The 21,100-nt window shown below is 43.5% G+C and overlaps 1 protein-coding gene across 1 annotated transcript; it reads right to left on the bottom strand.

Moving 5' to 3' along the window:
• Window positions 1-11,838: 11,838 nt before the first annotated feature.
• Window positions 11,839-19,284, bottom strand: LOC129117449 (high affinity choline transporter 1-like). Its single transcript, XM_054628105.2, has 8 exons — window positions 19,107-19,284; window positions 17,992-18,105; window positions 16,257-16,412; window positions 15,644-15,792; window positions 14,984-15,127; window positions 13,852-14,005; window positions 12,792-13,009; window positions 11,839-12,360 (listed from the first exon to the last, which is right to left on the bottom strand). The coding sequence occupies exons 1-8, from the start codon at window positions 19,282-19,284 to the stop codon at window positions 11,839-11,841; spliced, it is 1,635 nt and encodes a 544-aa protein (XP_054484080.2).
• Between the last annotated feature and the right edge of the window lie 1,816 nt (window positions 19,285-21,100).

Below are 21,100 nucleotides of genomic sequence, written 5' to 3'. Positions count from 1 at the left end.
GCCGCCGACCATCGCCCAGCGGGGAAATGAGCGCGATGGGCGCAACCGTGCCCGGCCCTGCCGTGCCCGGCCGGAGCCTGGAGCTGGGAGCCGAGCCCGTGATCGAGACATCTGGCCAAGGAGGCTGGTTTTAAGTGTGATTTGGCATCTGCAAGGGAAATTTCACTTCAGGGTGCTAAAACTGACTTTTTTCCTCCCAGAAGTCTGATGATGATGCAGGTGAGACAGGGATGGGGGGAAGGCTGGAGAGCAGCATCTCTGTGTCCCCAGAGATCATCTCAGGTGACCACGCTGGAAAATGAACCTGTTCCCATCCCACTGTACCCGGCACATGCACTAGGTGCTCCTCTCTCCCTTCTATTATCGTCCAGAGGAGGTCCCCAGCAATCCTCGTGCTTCTTTCAGAAGCACCGGACAGTGTGAGATAGTGGGAAACATGATTAGAAAACATTAAAGCATCCCAATCCTGAAAATTCATCTTTTCTCAAAAGCATTCCTGTATATATATATACACCCCCAGGAGATCTGCCCCTCTGACCAGGGAAAGAGTTACACACTGGATTAGCCTTTTTGCAGATTTTCCATTCTCTTCCTGGCATTTCCCTCTCCTCAAGTTTTCTTTAGTAGAGTTGTGGAATAAAGAGAGACGTTTCAGTGTGCTGGTCAGCGCAGGTTCCTCAGTGTGAGTGGAGGAGAGGACAATCAGCCAGGCAGAGAGGGATAGCTGCGATCTGCCCAAGCCACCTGCGCTGAGCAGCCACTTTCTCCCTGCACTGTATGGTTTGCATGCAGGTTTTACATGCAGGTTTCCTTATGAACAGGCGAGTCCCACGGGGGTCTGGATGGCTGAAGCACAGCTCTGGATGGAGGGCTGAGCAGGAGTGAGGCTTGTGCAGGGCTCAGCTGCAGGGGACTCACTCCTGCTGGGGCTTTTCAACCAAGTGTGACGCTATCATGTGCTGCCATGCTCTATATGGCATTACAGCTTCTTTCATGCACATCTCAGGAGGGACTTCCAGGAATTAAGTCAGGCCTTGGCAAGAGAGAGTGCAATCTTCATGGATTCCAGGGCCCAGATTTTGTTCAGGTGCAAAAAAATCTCCAGCCTCACCAACTTCTGGTGCATCTCCTGAAGCTTCAGTGATGATACTCAGATGAAGGGGCAGGGAAGGAGAGGTCCGTGAGGACGTACTGCCCAAGTGTTAGATCCCATGTAGGTTTTGCAGCCCGCCATGGTGCTGGGGTTGCCTGGAAGTGTGTTTGCACTGGATCTGCAGAGGCTGGCCATGAAATGCTTCCCTTCCACCTCATCTGTCTGAGCTGCTCCTGTGCTTTGCCAAATCCTCTGTGCTGTGTTAGGCCAATGTTGTGCCTGGGTGTCCCTGGTGAAAATGTAATTGCATGAAAAAGTGTGTAGTGCTTTCCCTGGGGGAGATTGTGTCAGATGAAGTTTCTTCCTGATCCCATCACTTTATGGCAGTTTTATTCCTCAGAGCATTAAAGAAAGTCTCATGGTGATGTGCTTTGTGTAATTTTCCTTTTTTGTTTCTTTCAGCCTTTATTTAAATTATTTTTGAACTTATGGCCCAGTGAACTATTTTGGCAGCACAACTTATGAGCTATATACTTATACAAAATTAATTGAACCCTGCATATTTTAAATGTATCAAACTGGTTTCATTGAGTAAATGCACTTCATTGGAAAGATAGATGATAGTAACGAAATTGAAATACAGGCTTGGAGGTCCTCTCAAATTTTCACAGTTTTGGCTACCATAGGTCAAATGTTCAGTCTTGCGATAAAAGGAAGTCCCGTGTTTGTGTTCAGCATCAATAATTAACAGCAAAGAACTTTTAAATTCCTTCTTTTTAAAGGGAAAATTATAAAATATCTAGAGGTTAGAGGTTTTTTTTAGTATAAACTGCACCTCAAGAAATACATATCACAAAGTGCTCAGCATTAAGAAAGCATTATAAACCATATTTATTTGAAAGCTGGCTGGTTCCACTCTCCCTGAGAGCTCCTTGGAAGCAATGCTTCCTCTCTCTGTGCTGCAAACATCCCCCCTGCAAGGGAGGAGGTTTCTCTTAAGCAGAAATGCATTGGAGTGTGAAGTGGCAGTGCTGGGTGACAGCTGGGCAGGGTGGGGGCCCACTGGCAAGGCAGGGGAGCAGCAGGGACAGGGGAAATTTTGGGGCAGTCTTCTTGCCTGCAGCCTGTGGAGAAGTGTGGCCACATGAACTGCACTGTGGGGGCTGCTGCTGGAGGCCATGGGGTACAGCCCATCAACAAGTCACTATAGAGAGAATCACTTGGCTTCAAGGAATCATAGAATCAGTTTGGCTGGAAGAGATCACCAAGCCAATCATTAATCCAGCACTGCCAAGTCCACCACTAAGCCATGCCCATAAGAACCATATGTACATGTCTTTTAAATACCTCCAGGGTGGTGATTCCACCACTTCCCTGGGCAGTCTGTTCAAGTGGTTGACAACCCTTCCAGAGAAGCAATTTTTAGTAATATCTTCTAGCATAACCCAAAGTCATTTCCTCTTGTACTGATGATGACTGGATTATTGATTAGCAACCAATCAAACTGAATTTAACCTTGATGCTTGACCCATCTGAGTCCCACCAGCACCCATCTACCTCCCAGCACCCCAAAGGCAATGGGGATGAACTTCAGCAGATATCACCTGCTGTTGGGCTGGAGTTTGGAGAGGATGCTGTGGACATCCTGGGCTTTGGTGCTTGGGCATTGGTGCAAGGCTTCAGAGGGGAACAGTTTCTGCCAGGTGTGAGTGAAGGGATGCACCCTGCCTGGCTCTGCTGCAGGATTTGATAGTTAACTCAGAGTAACTTTACAGAAAAGCCAGATTGGAGTGTTATTCTTAATTTTACTTACCTTGGCATATTCATGATGTATTTTCCTAGCAAAGCTTTTTATTAAAATTCTGTCCAATCACATTCAGATGAGGCTAATGATATGCTATAGAATATTAATCCCGATGTTTCCAAGTGGGACATGCCTGGCCCCATCTGACCCTTGCTGCTGGACCAAAGGCAGCAGCTGTGGTGTTTCACCTCAGAGATACCTTTGTCTGGCTGGGTGCTGCAGCTGGGCACTCGGAACAAATCCAGGCAGAGTAGAAACTCAGTTTACCTCTGGTGGAAAAGGTTCAGGTGACGGTGAAGAGAAAGGAGAGGATTCTATCATAGAGTCTTAATCCAGAGTTTTATTTCAGCATGATAGACCTCTGAATGTTGTAACAGCTCCCAATAGCACGCTGGGCCATATGGTCTCGTGTCCTTTTTAGCCCCGGGGACAGGGGAAGGGGAAGGGACAGGTGAGGGCCAACCAGGTGTGAGGAGGGGAAGGCTCAAGGGATACAGACACTTGGACAGGCCAATGAGCCCGGACCTGAGGGGCATCTTTTGAACTTCTGCCAACCACACCACGCCCTTGCTGGAATGCTAAAATTGATGGACAGCTCTTAGCAGGAGGGCAAAAGGGGAAAGAAAAGGTTGGCACACCTGAGGGGTTGGGATAGGTGAAACAGGAAATCCCACTGCAACAATATGCCACTCCAAGTTGTAGGTTTTTCATCCATTAGTACTGCTCTTCTAGTTTTATTTTTCTCTGCTTGTCAATCAGCAGTTCTAGGAAACAAAAATGTATCAAACAATATAATACACACTGTAAAAAATTAGGTTGTCTTTGTTTAATTACAGAGTGGCCTTAAACTACCAGGCTCTGGGAATTACTTAGAAGGTAAAATATTTAGTTTGCCACTCCTACCCTGATGTAGGCATCTGCAGATTTTACTGCTACATGCTCAGTATTTTAGGTCTTCCCTTTGCTTATTACCATTATTTTAAATGTTTTTTTCCTTTCTTCTCATTGCCAGATGGGAAACAACAGTCTCTCAAGTTTGTCTGGAGGGCCTGATTTCTCATTCTGCTGCCATTAGTAATGGAACAAAACCACATTAACGATTGTAACAACAGCCAGATAGGAGCCAGAAAGCTCCTTTTGCTCTCTAATATGCTGCATGAGTACACTGGAGTGCTTTATACAGAGGGTTTGCTTTTTTTTCTCACCCTTTTGCATTGATGTCTTTTTTGGACTTGATAAAATGCTTGACCTTGTCTTTTGCTGAAGAAAAGATAAAAACCACCAGAGTTAAATATTTGAAGAGATTACAGATCTGAGATAGCCCTTTAGAGGTAATTTCATCCTGCAAGAAACCATAGGAGAAAACTCAGCAAAGAAATATTGACAGCAACTGCAGGGCATTGCATCTGCTTGGTCTGCAGAGGCTCCTCACCCTTGTTTTGGTTGATGTTGTAGTGAGCTGGCAAACAGCTGGCAGAGAGCAGGAGAGAGCTGCAGGCTTCCAGACCAGCAAAGAAACATGCACCTGGCACAGAAGTAGTCAAAAAATAGGTAACATTCTGCTGGCCCCTCCTCTTTCCCATGAGGTTAGTCATCCGTGCTTAGCTTATTCTGGTCTTCTGGAAGTGAGAAGAACATTTGTTGTGAGGTCTTGGTGTGTAAAAACATTCCTTCTGTTTGCATAAGATGAAAAAGGATTTCTCAGCATCTGAAGTAAAACCTTGTCAAATCTGCCTTTGCATGTCACTGGTTTCTTTTTGCTTTTTATTTTTTCTGCAGAGGCACAGTACAAAAAGCCCTTTTCTTACCTCAGATCAATCAACAGCTGTAAGAAGAAAGACAATGGGCAGTTCTGGTCTGGCAGCATTCATTCACTTTTAAAGCACTTTTTAGACTGCCTAAATCTTGTGGGTTTGGCCTGTGGGTTTGCAGGTTAGGGAAAGAGAGGAAAAAAATCAAATGATGATGCAGAAATGTTTATCTGAGAATGCACAGATGCTTAGTAGAAGGGAGCCATTTGGAAATAGCTTTTATCAAATTGGAGGTGCTCAAAGCACACCTTTGAGCGGGGATGGCTGACATTTGCCCATGGGGTGCTGCTGTGGCAGTAAATATCTTCCAAGACAATACATCCTTCCTCTGTACTCACAGAGAGTGGAATATCCCCATGATCTTTCCTTGGGAAACCAAAGTACAAGATTGCTTTTTTTCTAGGAAGTTTATATCAAAACAGAGAAAATAAATCCTCACTATCTTGAGTCTCTGAGGTGGTCTTTATCCTGCCTCTCTGAGCAACCTGTTTGAGTATTTCACCACCCTCACTGTAAAAATTTTCTTCCTTATATCTAATACAAATTGAATCTCCTCCAATTTAAAACCACTACTCATTTTCCTTTCTCTACAGCTGCTCCTTGGCCTTCCTCATCCCTATCTTGACACACCTGAGCAATGTCCTTATACTCTTCCCAGGATACCTGTTCCTGCTCCACTGCCTGTGCGTTTAGTTTCTCTAGCAGGTCCCAACTCAGCCCTGCTGGTCTCTTGCGTTCCTTTCCTGATTTCTTATACCTGGGGATTGAGAGCTTTTATGCTCTATGAAAAATGTCCTTTAAGATCTCTCATCTCTCTTCTGCTCCCTTGCCCCTGAGGGCAGGTTTCCACAGGTGTCCTATTGACTAACTCTTTGAAGGATTGGAAGTTTTTTTTTCTAAAATTCAGGGTCCTGGTTTTATTCTTTGCCTGACCTTTATCCCTCAGGATGTGAACTCCACTAGTGCATTATCACTGCAGCCCAGGCTGCCTCCAGTCTTGATGTCACTGATTAACTCAACTTGTGGTGGTAAAATTAAATATTAATGCAATTCCAATTAAATAAAATAATTATGTTCCACTTTGGACACTTTGGAAGGTCAGTCATTCCTACAACCCTTCACCTCACATCAATGTCCCAGGTTAATGTCTATTGGTTAGTGTTATACCATACAAAGAATATGCAAGAGGAGCCTTTATTACAAGGAAGATTCATCTGACCATTTTCCAAATTTCTAGTTCAGCTTTGCAGACCGATGGTATTTTTCACTGTTGCTCATTAGCAATATAAATATTTTCAATTGCAGAATTCAGCAAAGTGAATGGCACATCTGTCCACTGTGTGCAGAATGAAAACAGTCTCAAAAAGGGAAGGGACAAGTGCAAAAGGGTCTCTTCTGTCTTCCCTTTTTTCCCCTCTTTTTTCCCCCTTTTTTGTCTCCATTGCTGTCCATTATCAGAATAGCACAAGCTTTTTTCATCTCTAATCCTGGGATGCTCCAGGTGCTCAAGCCTGTCTCTCATCTCTGATGTGATCACAGTCCTAGGGTGCAGGATCCTAATCTGATATGTACGGGTTGGGCGACAAGTAAAATTAAACATGAGTAATAATTACGAAAAGCAATAATTAAGCATTATTAAGTTGGTCTAGTTGAAATGCATTGTTTAAATATTCACACTTCAGTCTTTACAACACTTTTTATGCAGATCACCTAAGCAGCTCTCCAATTCATTTGGTCTAAATTTGGTGCAAAGTATTTATTCTGACCTGCCCTGTCAACACAGCTATGTCCTCACGGCATCTGAGCTGCCAAAACCAGAACTCATTTTTCTACCACTGATGAGGCTCACTATGGGCTTGCTGAAGCACCAAGCAGGGGCTGCCACAGGGTCTCTCTAGAGAGCCAGACCTGATGATCCTTGCTGCAGGCAATCTCCTTATCTGTGTCGGTTGCCGTGCCTGGACACAGCACCTGCAAGGCTGCTGGAATACAGAGCACTGAGGTGAATTGAATCCAGTCCGTCTGGCCTTGCAGAATAGCTGCTGAAGCATGTCAGGCATGTGGTCTTTCAAATAATGACTGTGATTGAGCAATGGAGGTGTAATTATGGTGTCTCCCATGGAAATAAGTACGGGTAACTCAGGGCAGTCACAGCTCAGACCCTTGCACAGGCACAGTGGGTGGTTTCCCCCTGGAGCACCACACGTGGACATCACAACACCACTTATAGCCTGGGGCTTTCACCCCACCCCAGCCTATGTGTGTGGAGGACTTAGGAACTGCTCCCAACACAGCAGAGGTGGCAACTTGATTTTTCAGTGCAGGATGGGTAGGTGGCTGCTGGAGGAGTCATGCAGCACCATCACTGAGAGAAGGAGACCTTCTTCCCTCATGTTTGAACAGATCCCTTAGGGTCCAGGATACAGAGAGTCTGCTAATGGTGGATCCAGTTTAGATTTAGAAATCCAAATCACACTGTGTTCTTGACTTCTTATTGTTGGAGTTCAAGAGTGGCAAGCAGGGCTCTGACCAATGTCATCATTAATACAGAAGTGGCAGTGGTTACCTCAGTGGTACCTGTGGAGATTGCTCATCTCCAGTAGGGCTGAGAGAAGTAAGGAACAAACGTCACTGAGATTTGTCAGTCTGAACTCTGGGCTGGACATCAGATATCCTAGGTCTACACTGAATGGATTCCTCTTAAAACAGAGGGATAACTTTGACAGAAGCGTCCACTTTCACTGTAGCTTTTTAGTGATAGCAAATCCACCTCAGCCCTTGCCAACTTGCTCTACTTAATGGATGTTACATTTAAAATGCTGAGCCTCATTTTAGTCTTAATTTGTCTAGTTTTAACTTCCAGACATTGGATGTTGTCATAAGCCCTGCCCGTGAGGGAAAAAAAAGAGACAAAGTAGCAGGAGCATGCTCTGGGTAAGATTGATCTCACCTAAATCTCGACATTGCAGTGCATAGCATCACTCAGGCCTTCCTTTGAGTACAACACAGCCAACAGTTTGTTTTAGGTTGTGATACACTTGATCTGTCTGTAGATACCTGCATTAGATTGTCCCTGAGCCCACACTGCCCTGCAGCTTGTTTGACCAGCTGAGCACACGATGTGGGCTGCTCCTCATTGCCCACCCAGTCACTGGTACATGCAGGTCCACAGGATGCCAAGAATCACCCTCATTAAAGGTTCTGATACCGGATGGTAATTTCCTACTTGTAATTGCATTTCAAACCTGCCAGTTGTTAATCTACCTAATGCATATGGCATTGATTTTGTATGGTTCTTCTTTCTTAATCGAATTTCAGTCTGATCCCATCTCAGATGCTCTAAAGATGAACTGTAAAAATGTCAAAGAAAGACAAGACAATGGAAGCCTCAGGGTATCTCAGTGGATACTGCCAGCCAAGGAAACAATAGAGTACTGCTGGATGCTGGTGTTTGCTGCTTTATGTAGCAGCTGTCTAGGCTGAGAAAAGTTAATCAAAACTGAAACTGTATAGAGTCATTGTCATGGACACTTCTAAGGGTCAAAGGAGGTAAGTCCACATGTGGAGAGGTAAACTGGAAGGAAAATAAGGGAATATGAACCAGAGGCTGTAATCCATGAATAGAATGGCTTCACAGGAGTTGGGTCATTATCCCCCATGCTGGCAACACCTCAAGGACCTTGAGTCTGCTGGACTGGAACAACTAGGCATTTGGGCATTAAGTATAGGACAGAAGTACTTTTGTATTTATTTTACTTGCACCTAATTGCTTCCAAAACTTTGTCCAACCTTGATGAATGTTTTCTTTTTAAGCTTGCTGGGGGATGTCGGAGGAGAGAGTCATATAAGGATGGAAAATGGTAAGCATTTGTGAGAGTTACTGTAATTGTGTTTTTGCCATTTTCCTCTCTTCACACAAAGCAGAGCGCTGTTAGTGGTATGAAATTTAGGGAAGCTTTGCCAGGGCCAAGTATGGCTGAGTATGGCAGATACCCCTGACAGCAAAGACTCATGTTTGAAGTCTCTGTGAGTTTCTGTGGTGACACTGGGTGGTAACGTGGTGGCAGTGGTGACACTCTTCAGCAGTGTCCTTCGCTGCTCTCTCAGGAAGCTGTGGATCTATTGCCTGCCATGCCAAACCTGTTAGCACAGAAAGGCTGCAATATCAAACTTTGGGTCTCTGCAGGGTAAAAGCAGGAGAAGTTGAGCACAACAGTGGAAAGGTATCTCCAGATGTAGACATTTGCCTGTCAGAGCTGCTGTGTGGAATGGATCCTGGGCTCCTTCAAAAGCAATGTGGCCTGCAGGGCGAGGGAGTGCATTCTGCCCCTCTGCTCTGCTCTGCTCTGGTGAGACCCAACCTGCAGTGCTGCATCCAGCTCTGGGGTCCTGACACAGGAAAATGTGCTGACTGGAACCAGAGGAAGCCACAAAGATGATCAGAGGGATGGAGCACCTCTCCTATGGAGACAGCCAGAGAGATTAGGGGTTGCTCAGCCTGCAGAGGAGAAAGCTCCATGGAGTCCTCATTATGGCCTTCAAATATCTTAAGGGGGCTTATAAAAAGGAGGGAAGGGGACTTTTTGTATAAACAGACAGTGACAGGACAAGGGGCAGTATTTTTAAAATGAAAGAGGGTATTTTTATATTCAATAATAAATCTTTACTCAAAGGTTGGTGAGGCACAGAAACAGGTTGCCGTGGGAAATTGTGGATGCCCAATCCCTGGAAGTGTTTAAGGCCAGGTTGAATGGAGCCCTGAGCAACCTCACCTAGTAAGTGGCATCCCTGCCCATGGCAGGGGGCTTGGAACTAGATGATCTTCAAGGTCTCTTCCAAACCCCTAGCATTCTACGATTCTATGGTCAGGAAGTAGGGTGATAACCTTGGCATGAGGGTATTGGGGTTTCACTCTTATCTGGGTCATGCAGCAGGTCTCTGCCCTGGTTCAAAGCATGTGAGCTTTGTTCTGCCCCACACAGGGGGATGGACAGGTCCCCAAACTAGGTCACTCCTAAATCTCTCAGGGGAGTATGTTTGCATCAGCATCCAGAACCTGTGCTTTAAGGAGAGCCCTGGTGTCCTGGCGCTGGGGTAATGACAGCCTTGGTGCCTCCCTTGCGTAAGCACAACCTCACACACTCCCACTCAAATCACTGCTGTGTCAAAGACTCCCGTGGGTGACAGCCTAGGGCCATAGTCAATGGCAAAGCTTTTGATTTTTAAAGCAGTTTTTTTTTCCCCTTTTCTAGACACATTATAATTAATATTTCATGGCAATCTCTAGAGACACAGGAGAGAATTCCTGGTCTTGGTTTAACAAAGCATATCAAGAGGGTGGCTGTGCATTGGAAGGTTAGTGTGCCCAGGTGCTCACTAACACTAGCACAAAACATAAGGTTATGTGAAATTTTTCTGAGGAGGAGCAGAATCTCCACCTTGCTGAGGATGGATATTTTAAAAGAGATGAATGATCCTCCACAGGGAGCAGAATCCTCAAAGCCAAATCTAGAGTGCAGGGCTGGCAGTCTTCCTCCCAAGCCAAGGCAGTTGCCCTGGTACAATTCAGAGTCTTGTGGCTTCTTGCTGGGCTTGCTGCAGTAATGCACAGTGGCACCAGTGGAGCTACTCATCTTGTGCATGCCCATGCTGGAAGTAAATCACGGAGCAGTGCCATGTTTTCACCTCAGCAGCTCTCTTGGCTGTGAGGGTTACTCTGCTGCAGGATATTTTAGTTATGCCAGTAAATATCTTCCTTTCAGTAGTGCCAGGTGTTTCCACTCACAGCAGCTCCCACAACCACTTTGGAAAGGTACTGTGAGTATGGTTCTTGGTGGATTGCAACTGACCCTGGTAAGTTGCTACACAGCTGCTGAAGGAAGTATAAAATGACAGCCATCTGTGAGCCATTACTATGGAATCCTCCTGAATCTTTAATTCAGCTCACATCTTAATGCTCCATCTCACTGGGGCATGTTCTCAGTCCATCAGACTGCAGGCTAGAGTCCAAACTCGCTATTTATCTGGGTTTCTTGTCTTCCAAGCCATTAAGAATTTATGCAAACAAGGTATTGGGGGCTTTTCTGTATTATTTGTGGCTTGAATCTTTTTGGGATCTTGCCTTCAGCATTTTAGGATTTTGTGTCCCTGCAGGAAAGTTTAGGATCAGTTTCCAGCACCTTTCTGTCATAACAGTCCTCTGACTTCTCACACACCAGTTTGTGTATGTCACACGCCATCCCATTGCTATGCTAGGGTAAAACCTTGACATAAGTGATTTAACAGGTTTTAGACAAAATTCAGATTTGAATGTAACATGTTTTAGACAAAATTCCAATAGTCTGTCTGGCACCTCTATTTTGCTATCTGGTTTTTGTTAAACAGTGGCTATGTAAATGTTTCTTAGTGAATAGTTAAGGGCTGTGGCTTTACCTTGTTTACCTATTTCTGCCCTACCAGGTTTTATAGAGGGAATGTCTCACACATTCCCAGGCTGAGGGATCCACTGGCAGATACTGCAGTGGGGAGAGACATGCAAAAACTTTTGCAGTATGAAGGAAAGCTTTTGCAGTATGAAGGAAAGCATACAAGGAATGGTGCAGAACTGATATTACTGCTGCACTGCTGTGGCAGTTGCACTGCTTTCAGTAACTGGTGTTTTCAGGGGTTTGATGTGCTCCCCAGGGATGATTATGCTAAACCCCTTGCTGTGTAATGGAAACAGGCCTGCTCACCTTTTTTTTTTTTTTTTTTAATCAAGAATACCCAATCTATCAGACATTAATTTGTCTTCCTTGTGGCCGGAAAAGTAGGTGACTTGGGAACTCCCTAAGTGTGGGAGCAGGATTATAGCTTTGCTTTCAGGTGGAATACCAGGGGCACCTCAAAGCAACCACTGCTGTGGCCCAAGGTGTCCCGTGGTCACCACCACAAGATTGTGCTCCCTCACCATGTGACTTTAATCACTGCTGACTTCAAACTTACATATTCTCCTTGGATGAACAGAATGCCTCTTTATTTCTTGGTGAGGAATTTAAATAAACTATTAGTGGAGAAAGCAAAGAGCGATGCTGTCTGTGCCATGCTCTAACTGCTGAACACACCATGGCCTTTCAAATGAAACCCCATATTTAATCGTGGTTCTCTTCTAGTGCAGTGGTTGGCAAAGGCTCCTGTTTCTCCACCTGCTGCAAGGGGATGAGGATGGCAGTTCTCCCTGTGATATTGCAAACATCCCAGCTTCGAGGGAGGAGGTTGTTCTGAAACAAAGCCTTGGCCAGGTGTGAAACAGCAAGGATTGTGCCCAAGGTAAGAAGCACAGTGAATGTTTTAAAGGGGAAGAGCTGGCTGTAGGTCCCGTTCAGCAGGGAGCAGGCTGGGTAGCGGATGACAGGGGGGATGCTCAGGGCAGGCTCCCCTGCCAGCAGCCTCAGCAGGAGCCCAACCAAGAAGCCAGCAGCTGACCCATAGGTGTTTGTGCTGGGTGCAAAGAGGGCACAGCAGAGCTGGGGGAAGAGGAGGGCGTACACCAGCTCCCCACTGAGGAACCAGAGGTCGTAGACAGAGTTGGAGTAAAAAGCCAGACCAGCAGCCCCAGCCCCAAACACCACCATGGAGGTCCTCATGGCCCACAACACCTCTGTCTCTGAAGCCTGTAAAGCAGAAATTGCAGCATTAGAGACACAGTGTCTTCTGGCAGGATGGCCACCACTGCCCTGGCCTGGGCTGGTTCTCCCCAAGCCCTTGGTGCTTTCAGGCACCACTTGCTACCAGCAGCCAGGCAAGGCAGGTACCCCTGGAGGGGGCCTCTGATTTTAAGGGTCATAGTTTTATGCTGTTTCCATTAAAACCTTAGTTGAAATTTTACACTAAAATTGTTAGAATGAGCAAAGCTCACCAGTGTGGGTATTGGTACCCCTACCAAGGATATGAACACCCCTGGCTTATGTTTGGAGCTCTGTCTCCAGAAACCAGTTCAGCAGCTGAAGGACACACATCTCCAGTCAGAGACTGGTTTAGAAATAGCCTTGAAGCAAGACTGTCTTTCCTGACACCAAAACTACTGAATGCTGCAAGCAGGTACCTTTTTCCTCAGGATTTTCCTGTAGATATTGTGAGCGAACATGGAGCCAGTGGAGAGAAGAGCTGAATCTGCAGAAGACATTGCAGCAGCAGCAATGGCTCCCAAACCAGTAATGGAGATGTATGCTGGGCAGAGATGTTGTAAAACAAGTGGGAGGATCATCGCCGACTCCCCTCTCTCAAATGGACTTGGAAGACCATAGCTTGTCTGATTCCAGTCTTTAAAACAAAACAAGGAAAAGTCACAACAAATCCTTTGTGAACATTTCTGCTGGCTTTAAAATTGTCTTTTCAGAAGGGCCAGTCACAAAGGGCTAGGAACTGAGACCCACTAAGTATTTTAGGACTTAGATTGATTTTTTTTGGTTCTTTTGTGAACTTTTGTGATTCCCTTTAGCATGCTGCAGCTCCCACTAGATAAAAAATTTCTTTTTTCCTCAGCAGCATCTATAGAAATGGGTGTGCTTTGTGTGATTCCAGAATTGACTCCATTAAAGGTCAACCTCTAGACACCGCTCATGAGGAGAAGGGAATTGGATGAAGTCATAACTTGAGCTGATTTCCTTAAATGTTCAGTGGTCTGGCTGCCTTTTACCCTTGCTCACAGCCAACACAGGACTGATTCCCTGCATGGAGACTGTGAGTTTACAGGACTGAACTTGATTCCTGCAAGCAAGAACCTTATTAACAATCTGTAGTAAGATTGCTGTGTCTTACATGTCTAAGGCATGAACAGAAGGAAGCATAAAATTTCTTCTAAAATAGGATTATACAAGGCTTTAGAGAGTCTGCCTTCATCTTTCCTCAACACAAAGTCTGGGAAAAGTCATTCATCATAAGGAAATAGCTTTAAACAGGTCTTGGGGCTGTTTAAACATCTGTAAGTAGTTGTGCAGTGTACCTCAGAGGACTTCACATTTTCTGGACAGATCGCCTATCTTAGTGTCGAGGATCATGGGATGGGCATAATTTGAAGTCTCTGTCAGGATTTCTTTGGATCCTGTTCTAATCACCTTTGCCAAAACCACATTGGTTACTCAGAGACAAACTGTTCATTTTACCTGTTGATGCTGCAACTGCCCCAATGAGCACTGAGGGGATGGCCATAGCAAAGCACCCGAGTCCAGAGAGGTAGGAGATGAGCCTTGCCTGTCCTGTCGAGGCAGCAGAGAGCACCCTTTGGAAGTAAGTCTGCCATGGGATGCTCCCAAGCACCTGAAACATTCATTGGTTACCAGTGGTACCCACCAGGCTGCTGTAGGTCATCATCCGTAATAAATTCTAATTTCAAATAATCAAATTCTCGTTTCAAGTGCATAAATGTTGCCCAGCTCTAACTCTTAAGGATAATATTTCTGATAGTTGAGAATTCCCTGTTTTCTTTGTTTTCATCCATTCACATTGGATGTGAAATTTTAATGAAAACGGGTTAATGGTTTGGCAGATGGAGAAAGCTGAAAAATGGTTGTTTGGAATTGTGAATCAGGCACAGAGAAAATGAAAGGGAAGTTTTTCAGGAATGCAGCTTTTGTAAATAAATCTACCCAAACTTAGCTATTCAGCTTTTAAAATGAAAAATAAAACCACAATTTTCACTTTCTTAGTAAACAAAACGAATCAGATAAAATCTGAATATTCTGTCCTCACCAAACAAACTTCTATGTGTCCCTATTATCAGTTTAGTAAGAGCAGAACAACCTCCTGGAGTCTTGGCTATATTGATAACTCAAAAGTTGTGTTGTGCAGTAGAGCAAATTGCACTGTGCTTGCTGATGACTGGCAGTCATGTCATTTTATTTTATTTTTTTTTTTCAGACAGAGGGAATTTTACATATTTATGTTAAAAGCACAATACTGAGGCTGCAAGACCAGTGTCTCAAAAGGTAGGAAATTACTAATTTATGTGCCAGGAGAGGAACTGGCTGTCTGGATGGTCTTACCCAAGAGGTAAGTTCCTCCATGTGGGTAAAGGATGGAGTGGCCCTACTGCTTCTTTTCATCCCACAGCTGAGCCCTGGGTCTCCCCAGTCCATTTAGGCTGCTGCAGGGGGTGCTGAGGGACAGTTTTACACCTCCAGCCCGTGTCAGCTGGCCATGCAGTGCAAGGCTCCTGGCTGGTAGAACTCGCAAGCTTTCCAGAAAGTCCCCGCACAATTTCTCCTCCCAACCACTTGTCCAAGAAGTACTCCATACCAAGTAGAAGAAGTCATCCAGCCACCTTCCAAGATACTGTTTTTCTATCTTCCCAATCCAAGGGTCTTGGTAAGATTGATGGGTTGCAGTGTAATAAATACTTTCTGTTGCAGAATTCACCAGGGCAAAGGGGATACAGATCCACTAGGATAGAAATGGAAGTTGTTAACCATTTTCCCAGTATCCTTGTTCTTGGAGAACAGATGCTTAGGTTAAGGTAGATGTAGAACGTTGACTTACATAAGACTAAGCCTAGACTTAGAGTCTTCCTTACTCTAAGCCTTCCCCCTTCCTTACTCTAAATCTACATGTTTCTGGTTCATGGCATCATCAAGACCATGAGTCTGTAATTCAAGTTAATTGGTACTTTCTGTCGACAGATCTCTCTCCATTCAAGATGGTTCTAGACAGGTTCTGCAAACTTCACTTTTGTGCAGACTCTTTTGTGTTCACCCAGCAAGGCCAGTGCCTTGTGTGAGCACTGTCTTAAATGCATAAGGTACGAAGACTTACAAAGATTGTAATATTTTTCAGGAAACATGTTCTCCTAAAGGGGAACTGCAGGTCAAGGAAGTTATTTTTGGTCTGAGACATGCTGAAAAGAAGAGCAGGACTTTTCCCTTTAGTTAGAAAACTACCAAAGAAATGCACAGGACTTGCCAGGCTGAAGGTAATGAAAACCATCTGGATGACATCGGTGTAGGCAACAGAGTAGAGGCCTCCCAGCAGAGTGTAAAGTATAACAGTACAGGCCGAGATGGTGATAGCCAAAGAGCCTCCAATATCCAAGATGACCCTCATTGTTGCTCCTGCAGACAAGAACAGCAGTCAAGTGTTTTAAGACAGATTTCATATGTGCAGAATAGAGGATAAATAAGGATATGTTATTCCCCTGGTGCCAGTACAACATACTGTATGAAAAATGCAGTCTATAGAGAACGTGCACAGTGGGAGCTCAAGAGAGCCCATGATTCCTTCCTGCTCTTATTGCTTCACCTTGCTGCATGGCCATTGCCAAGGCACTTTGCCTTTTTACATCTGCTCTCCTACAGGGAAGAGGAAGGTACAAATTCATACTGGAAGAGTTCTGTATATAATGAATATATAGCACTATTTATTTTAAACCTGAAAATATATTTTCTAGAAATGAGAAATGCTTGTTCCTCTCACAAAAGGAGACATGAAGCACAGCTTTCCACAATTCACAAAGGTGTACTACACTCTGTCAGTCCATGTGACCTTTAACAGATATAACAGGAAAGCAAGTATTTACCCAGGGATGCCAGGATGGCTGCAAACCAGAACACCTCTCCTAGCAGTGGTGGAATGAAAAGTAAAGCACCCATCATGTTCCCATAAGTTTCTTGAAGGGGGTCCATCACAGTCACATAGTTCTTTGATCTCATTGGATTTACAAAGAAGAAACCACCTATCAGAAAGAAATGACATTTTGGTAGAATTTTGCATATTTTATATTCCAGGAAAAAAAGAGGTAAGAGCAATATGGTATACGTCTATCAGACCCACGCAGTGAATTTGTACATAATGGACCCTAGAGAATGAAGCAGCCAATCAGACACCAGGGTTTAAATTCACTTGCTAAATGTAGGGTTTCATCCATTTGAGAGTTCCCATCTTATAAAGGATATCTGCTTACAGCTTATATATATGACTGTCCACTTTTGGCACACCTAGATCTTTCTGAAGTGGCTACTGGAGGTCACCCCCTGTGGCACCCCAGATGGCACAACATACCTGTGTGACTGTAACAGGAATTTAGCTCAGTGGATACCCATATATAATCTCCTCTGCATCCTCAAAGTACTACCAATCTGAGACAAAGTTTATTGAAAAGCATCCCATGGAAGATGACAATAGCCAGAGTGAGGCATTGAAGTCTCATATTTGGCTAAAAAGGAGGCAAAGTTTTGTCCTTGGTCATGTGATGCAACCTGTTGATACGTGGTCCTTTTCTGATTACAGTTTTCATTTTGGTGCCTTCGTTGTCTCTTCCCAGGACTATATTGTTTTAATCTGCACATTGAGCAGAGTCTCACCCACCTTCATCTAAATATTGGACCTCAGATGTGCAGCCATCTCATTAAAACCAAAGAATACATATTGTGTCTAACCCTGAAGCCAGCAGGACTGCTTGTCTGGGCACTACTGACCTGAGCAAAGATTGCAGGATCAGACCTGCACTCCTCAGTTTCATTAGTAGGAATTACTCACATAAGCAGTCCTGGCAATATATTTCCAAGCTTGATTCATATTCACGTCAGTTGGACTCTTTTCTTTGACTTGAGAATAAAGGTTATTGCTCTTTTAGAAATTCCTGTGTAAGGTCTGCACAGGTCTCCTTGCTTTCATCATCCTGTGTCCCTAGGAGAGTTATAGTATAACACAATGTGGCCTGAAAGCAACTTTGGTCTTGGCAAGAGAGCTGAACCTCAGCACGAGTCCAGTAATTCTCAGAGTTAGAAGTGGCAACTCAGGTATAGAACACTGCACACTTAGCTTAGTTTCAAAAAAAAAAAAAAAGACCAGCTACAAAGTGGCATAAGCTGGTAAGCTGGATACAGGACACATTCATCCTGAGACGAGACTACTCAGAAGAATGCATTTTAGTGGAAAAATCAAGATACTATTATTTCATCACTCAGAAATTACAAGGAAAAAATTAGATACCAATATTCTCAATAGTCTGTGAATTAGAGACCATGTGAAAAAAGCAATATGCACAAAAAAGCAATAGACATATTATTCTAAATTCTCAGATAAGATTTTTGTCCCATAAATTACTACAAGCAGGCAAAACTCTACACTAGCTCCAAGCTACCCTATGTTTCAGTTCAGAGGACAGCATTATAAATGCTTATTCTCAATATATGGGAGACTGAAAAAACAAAATCACATTTAAAATGTACCCTATATTCTGTTACATATCTTAATGTACTCCTATGATATATTTTTAAAGCTTATGTGTCCTAATCACATGAATTATTTACCAATAACAAGGGACAAGGCAAATCCCACAGGTGCCTGGACCCACAGTAATCCTTTTGAAGGCAGATAGACGATTTCAGCTGTGCTGTTGATATATGCTCCTCCAACCCAGGTGGCTGTAATCATGGAAGATGAAAGGTCAGAATTGAGAGACGTATTCTCAACTAGCCCTGCAAAACACTCTGAGAACTTGTAAATATTTTTCTCATACAAATATTTCATCACACCTCTATTTTCTTTGCAAAGTTTTCTGCCATACAGAGATGTGCTGACTATAGGTAATAGTATTATAATCTCACTCTAAATTATTTTCCAGCTTCAAGAATGAATATTTGTGAGTGCATGGAAAAGCTCAATGTTTAAACATTTAGAGGCAATTTGAATATAGTAATTTTTAATTACTTTTTTTCTCAGAGGAAGACTTTTGCTAGAGGAAATGGAATTGCCTTTGTAGAATTGCCCTCTTTCAAGAGCATCACTTACAGGGTCTTAGAAAATCGACATTAGGGATAACAAATGCAAACAGGCAATGCAGTCAGATAACAAACCTACAAGAATGATTTAGGTGCCTTAGCCATGGAAATGCCACTGGGGGATGCCTTTACAAAACACAGGTCAGGGAAGCAAATTTCAGATTATGCCAGGCAGCAAGGAGAGAAAAGGGAATTGAGGGAAACTCTCTCTTTAAGAGAGAGACCAATGTTCACCATGAGTGACAATTTATTTCACACAGAACTAGACTTTTCTGTCAGTAAAATTCTTCTGTTATGTTGGATAACAGAAACTGGTTCACAACTAAGACCACAGTCCTCCTTAATGAAAAGTGTTGTATTCTTTTGTCACTCTTAAATTAAACTCTTAACTCTTAACTAAACTCTTAAACGAATCTCTTTAATTTAAGAGAATATACATAAACATTAGGTTCTGCTCAGTGTGAAGAGGTTGGTAAGAATCCATCCCAAAATGATTCATGAAACCATACTCCTTTAAAGTCACACTTAAGCAAAATCTACCCTGACTTTAAAGGAGTTCACTTCCTTTGAAAGAAAAGTCACCCAGATCTATGCAATACATGTGTTTTAAGAAGAATTTTAAAAAGTCTTTTAAGAAAGCTTACCTGTTGCAGTAAACAATCCAATGAAAACATGTATATTCCTGCCTCCAACCATGGCCATCTCTGTTGGGTTCCTGTTCTGCTGATCCTTTCTGCTTTTCCAAGAAGCCCAAATTCCAGTAGCTAAAGTTAAGGTAAAAAATACACTCAGAGATACTAAGCCTGGTATATTTAGAGCCATTTTCTGTTGCTCAATTTAGGTTATATAGAGGAATAATGGTGTGATGATAATGTTCTTTGATTGAGTACACAATCAGAAAAAATCAGTGGAAATAGTGGTGCCTTGTAAAGGAACTGCTGGACTTTGCAACAAAAGAAGCAGTATGAAACAGAGTGATAACCCCAAAAGTCTGGAGAACCAGATGCAGAGTCTGTCTTTGGAAAAACACTGGCAATTCTGCAGCCTTCCCCCTTCTCCAGTAGATATCCAATCTTGTTTTTGTGAGGAGCAAAGATTAAGAGCATAGGGATTAGTGATGATATGCCTAATGGAAAACTGATGTGTGGGGCATTACCAGATTGGCTTAAAGTAGGGGAAATGTTATATTTTGTCTGATACGAAATGGTATGAAGATAATCCATATTTCTCTGGGTTCTAGGCACAAGGCTATAGCAGAAGACAGGGCTAAGAATTTGTCTGTTTAAAACTGACTAGACTAAACTCTCAGCAATGATCAAAATAAACATAGGAAACAGTAAAAAAAGATTTACCATTGACCAATAAAGGAGATACATGATGATACTCAAAGAAATGATCGGAAAGTGGTAACAGAGTGAGGTGGTGTTGGACTCTTCAATGAAACTATAGGAATGATACAGACTTTCAAACTTTGTGAACTTCTCTGTTAAGATAAATAATTCTGGGGAAAAACCTCATATATGTGCATTATGGAATTAAGTTGGTTACATTTATTGTACATTTATTGTAGAGTTGCCACACCAATATCTTTTCAGTTGCTCTGTCAATCTTTACCATCTGTCCCTGTATGGCTTTTATAACCAATTCTATGTAAAGTCTGCCTATTTTAGGGTACATATATGACTTTCCTGGATACCTTTGTTCATCCATGGAGTGGGTAGCTCATTTCCACAGTGAAATCTCCAATGTCTTCTTCTCAGATGCACTCTGAGTAAAGGCCAAATCTTTAGGAGGGTTTTCTGCAGTGTGCCAGCTCCTGCAGACAGACAGGAGTGACTGTGCATGGAAGTGACAGTGGCACAGGCTAAGCATATCCCATTGGCAGGACATGGTGGGAACACACAGGCTGATGGCTGGGAGAAGAAAAGGGGAGAAGTGCAAGAACTCTGTGTTGTCTGAGACACGTCTCTGTACAAGGGGTAATAAAGGTTTTGGTAAGATATGCAGTGATCTGGTGGGAAGACTCTATAATTAGTGTTTATTAGTGAAAATTAAAAGAGATGAAAAAGCCTGACAACCAGATGATTACTTAACCTACCTTAGGAGAAATATTCCCTTATATTTATAATAAAATGCTATTTTCACTGAGCAATGACTTTTAAATTTGACCCAATTGTTTCAAGTACAAAAAGGGACACAGTGCATTTTAAAGGCACATTTTTTGGGGTGGTAATTAGAAACACTCCTTCCACCTTAAATGAACCTGCTACAAGGTCCTAGAAACTGCAGCTCCATTGCCAGTGGCAGTGGAGCCATTGGTTTCTCTGGTTTACCTTCCTTGCTCAAAATGGGTGTTCCACAAACTATTAAAACAGCCTACACATACTAAGTTTTTTCTATGAACAAATGTTTTACAGCATATTTGGTCAGCAGGAGCAGGGAAGGGTTGAAGGTGCATGTGGCTGAGGGTGAATGCAGCCAGGTCTCAGCCTGCTCTGCAATCAGACACTCCTGGGAGGACAGACCTGACCTTGCACCTTTCATGTGAGGGTCAATTAAATTCAACATGCCCAAAGAAAGATTTGAATTTGTCTTTGACATCTGCAGAGAATGTCTGGACTGACCCTGCTTTTTCTCA

Source organism: Agelaius phoeniceus, chromosome 2 (assembly GCF_051311805.1).
Source record: "Agelaius phoeniceus isolate bAgePho1 chromosome 2, bAgePho1.hap1, whole genome shotgun sequence".
Taxonomy (NCBI): Eukaryota; Metazoa; Chordata; class Aves; order Passeriformes; family Icteridae; genus Agelaius; species Agelaius phoeniceus.
The sequence above is the reverse complement of the archived record's forward strand: the minus strand, read 5'-3'. Positions and strand labels throughout refer to the sequence as shown.

What these genes read in the sequence shown, in the direction of transcription:
- LOC129117449 (XM_054628105.2), bottom strand. Translation starts at nt 19,284, where the DNA reads ATGGCTCTAAATATACCAGGCTTAGTATCTCTGAGTGTATTTTTTACC. An exon ending in TTTTCATTACCTTCAGCCTG is followed by an intron (nt 15,128 to 15,643) that starts GCAAGTCCTGTG and finishes TTTCTATCCTAG; the next exon opens with TGGATCTGTATCCCCTTTGC. An exon ending in GGAAAATCCTGAGGAAAAAG is followed by an intron (nt 12,361 to 12,791) that starts GTACCTGCTTGC and finishes TCTGCTTTACAG; the next exon opens with GCTTCAGAGACAGAGGTGTT.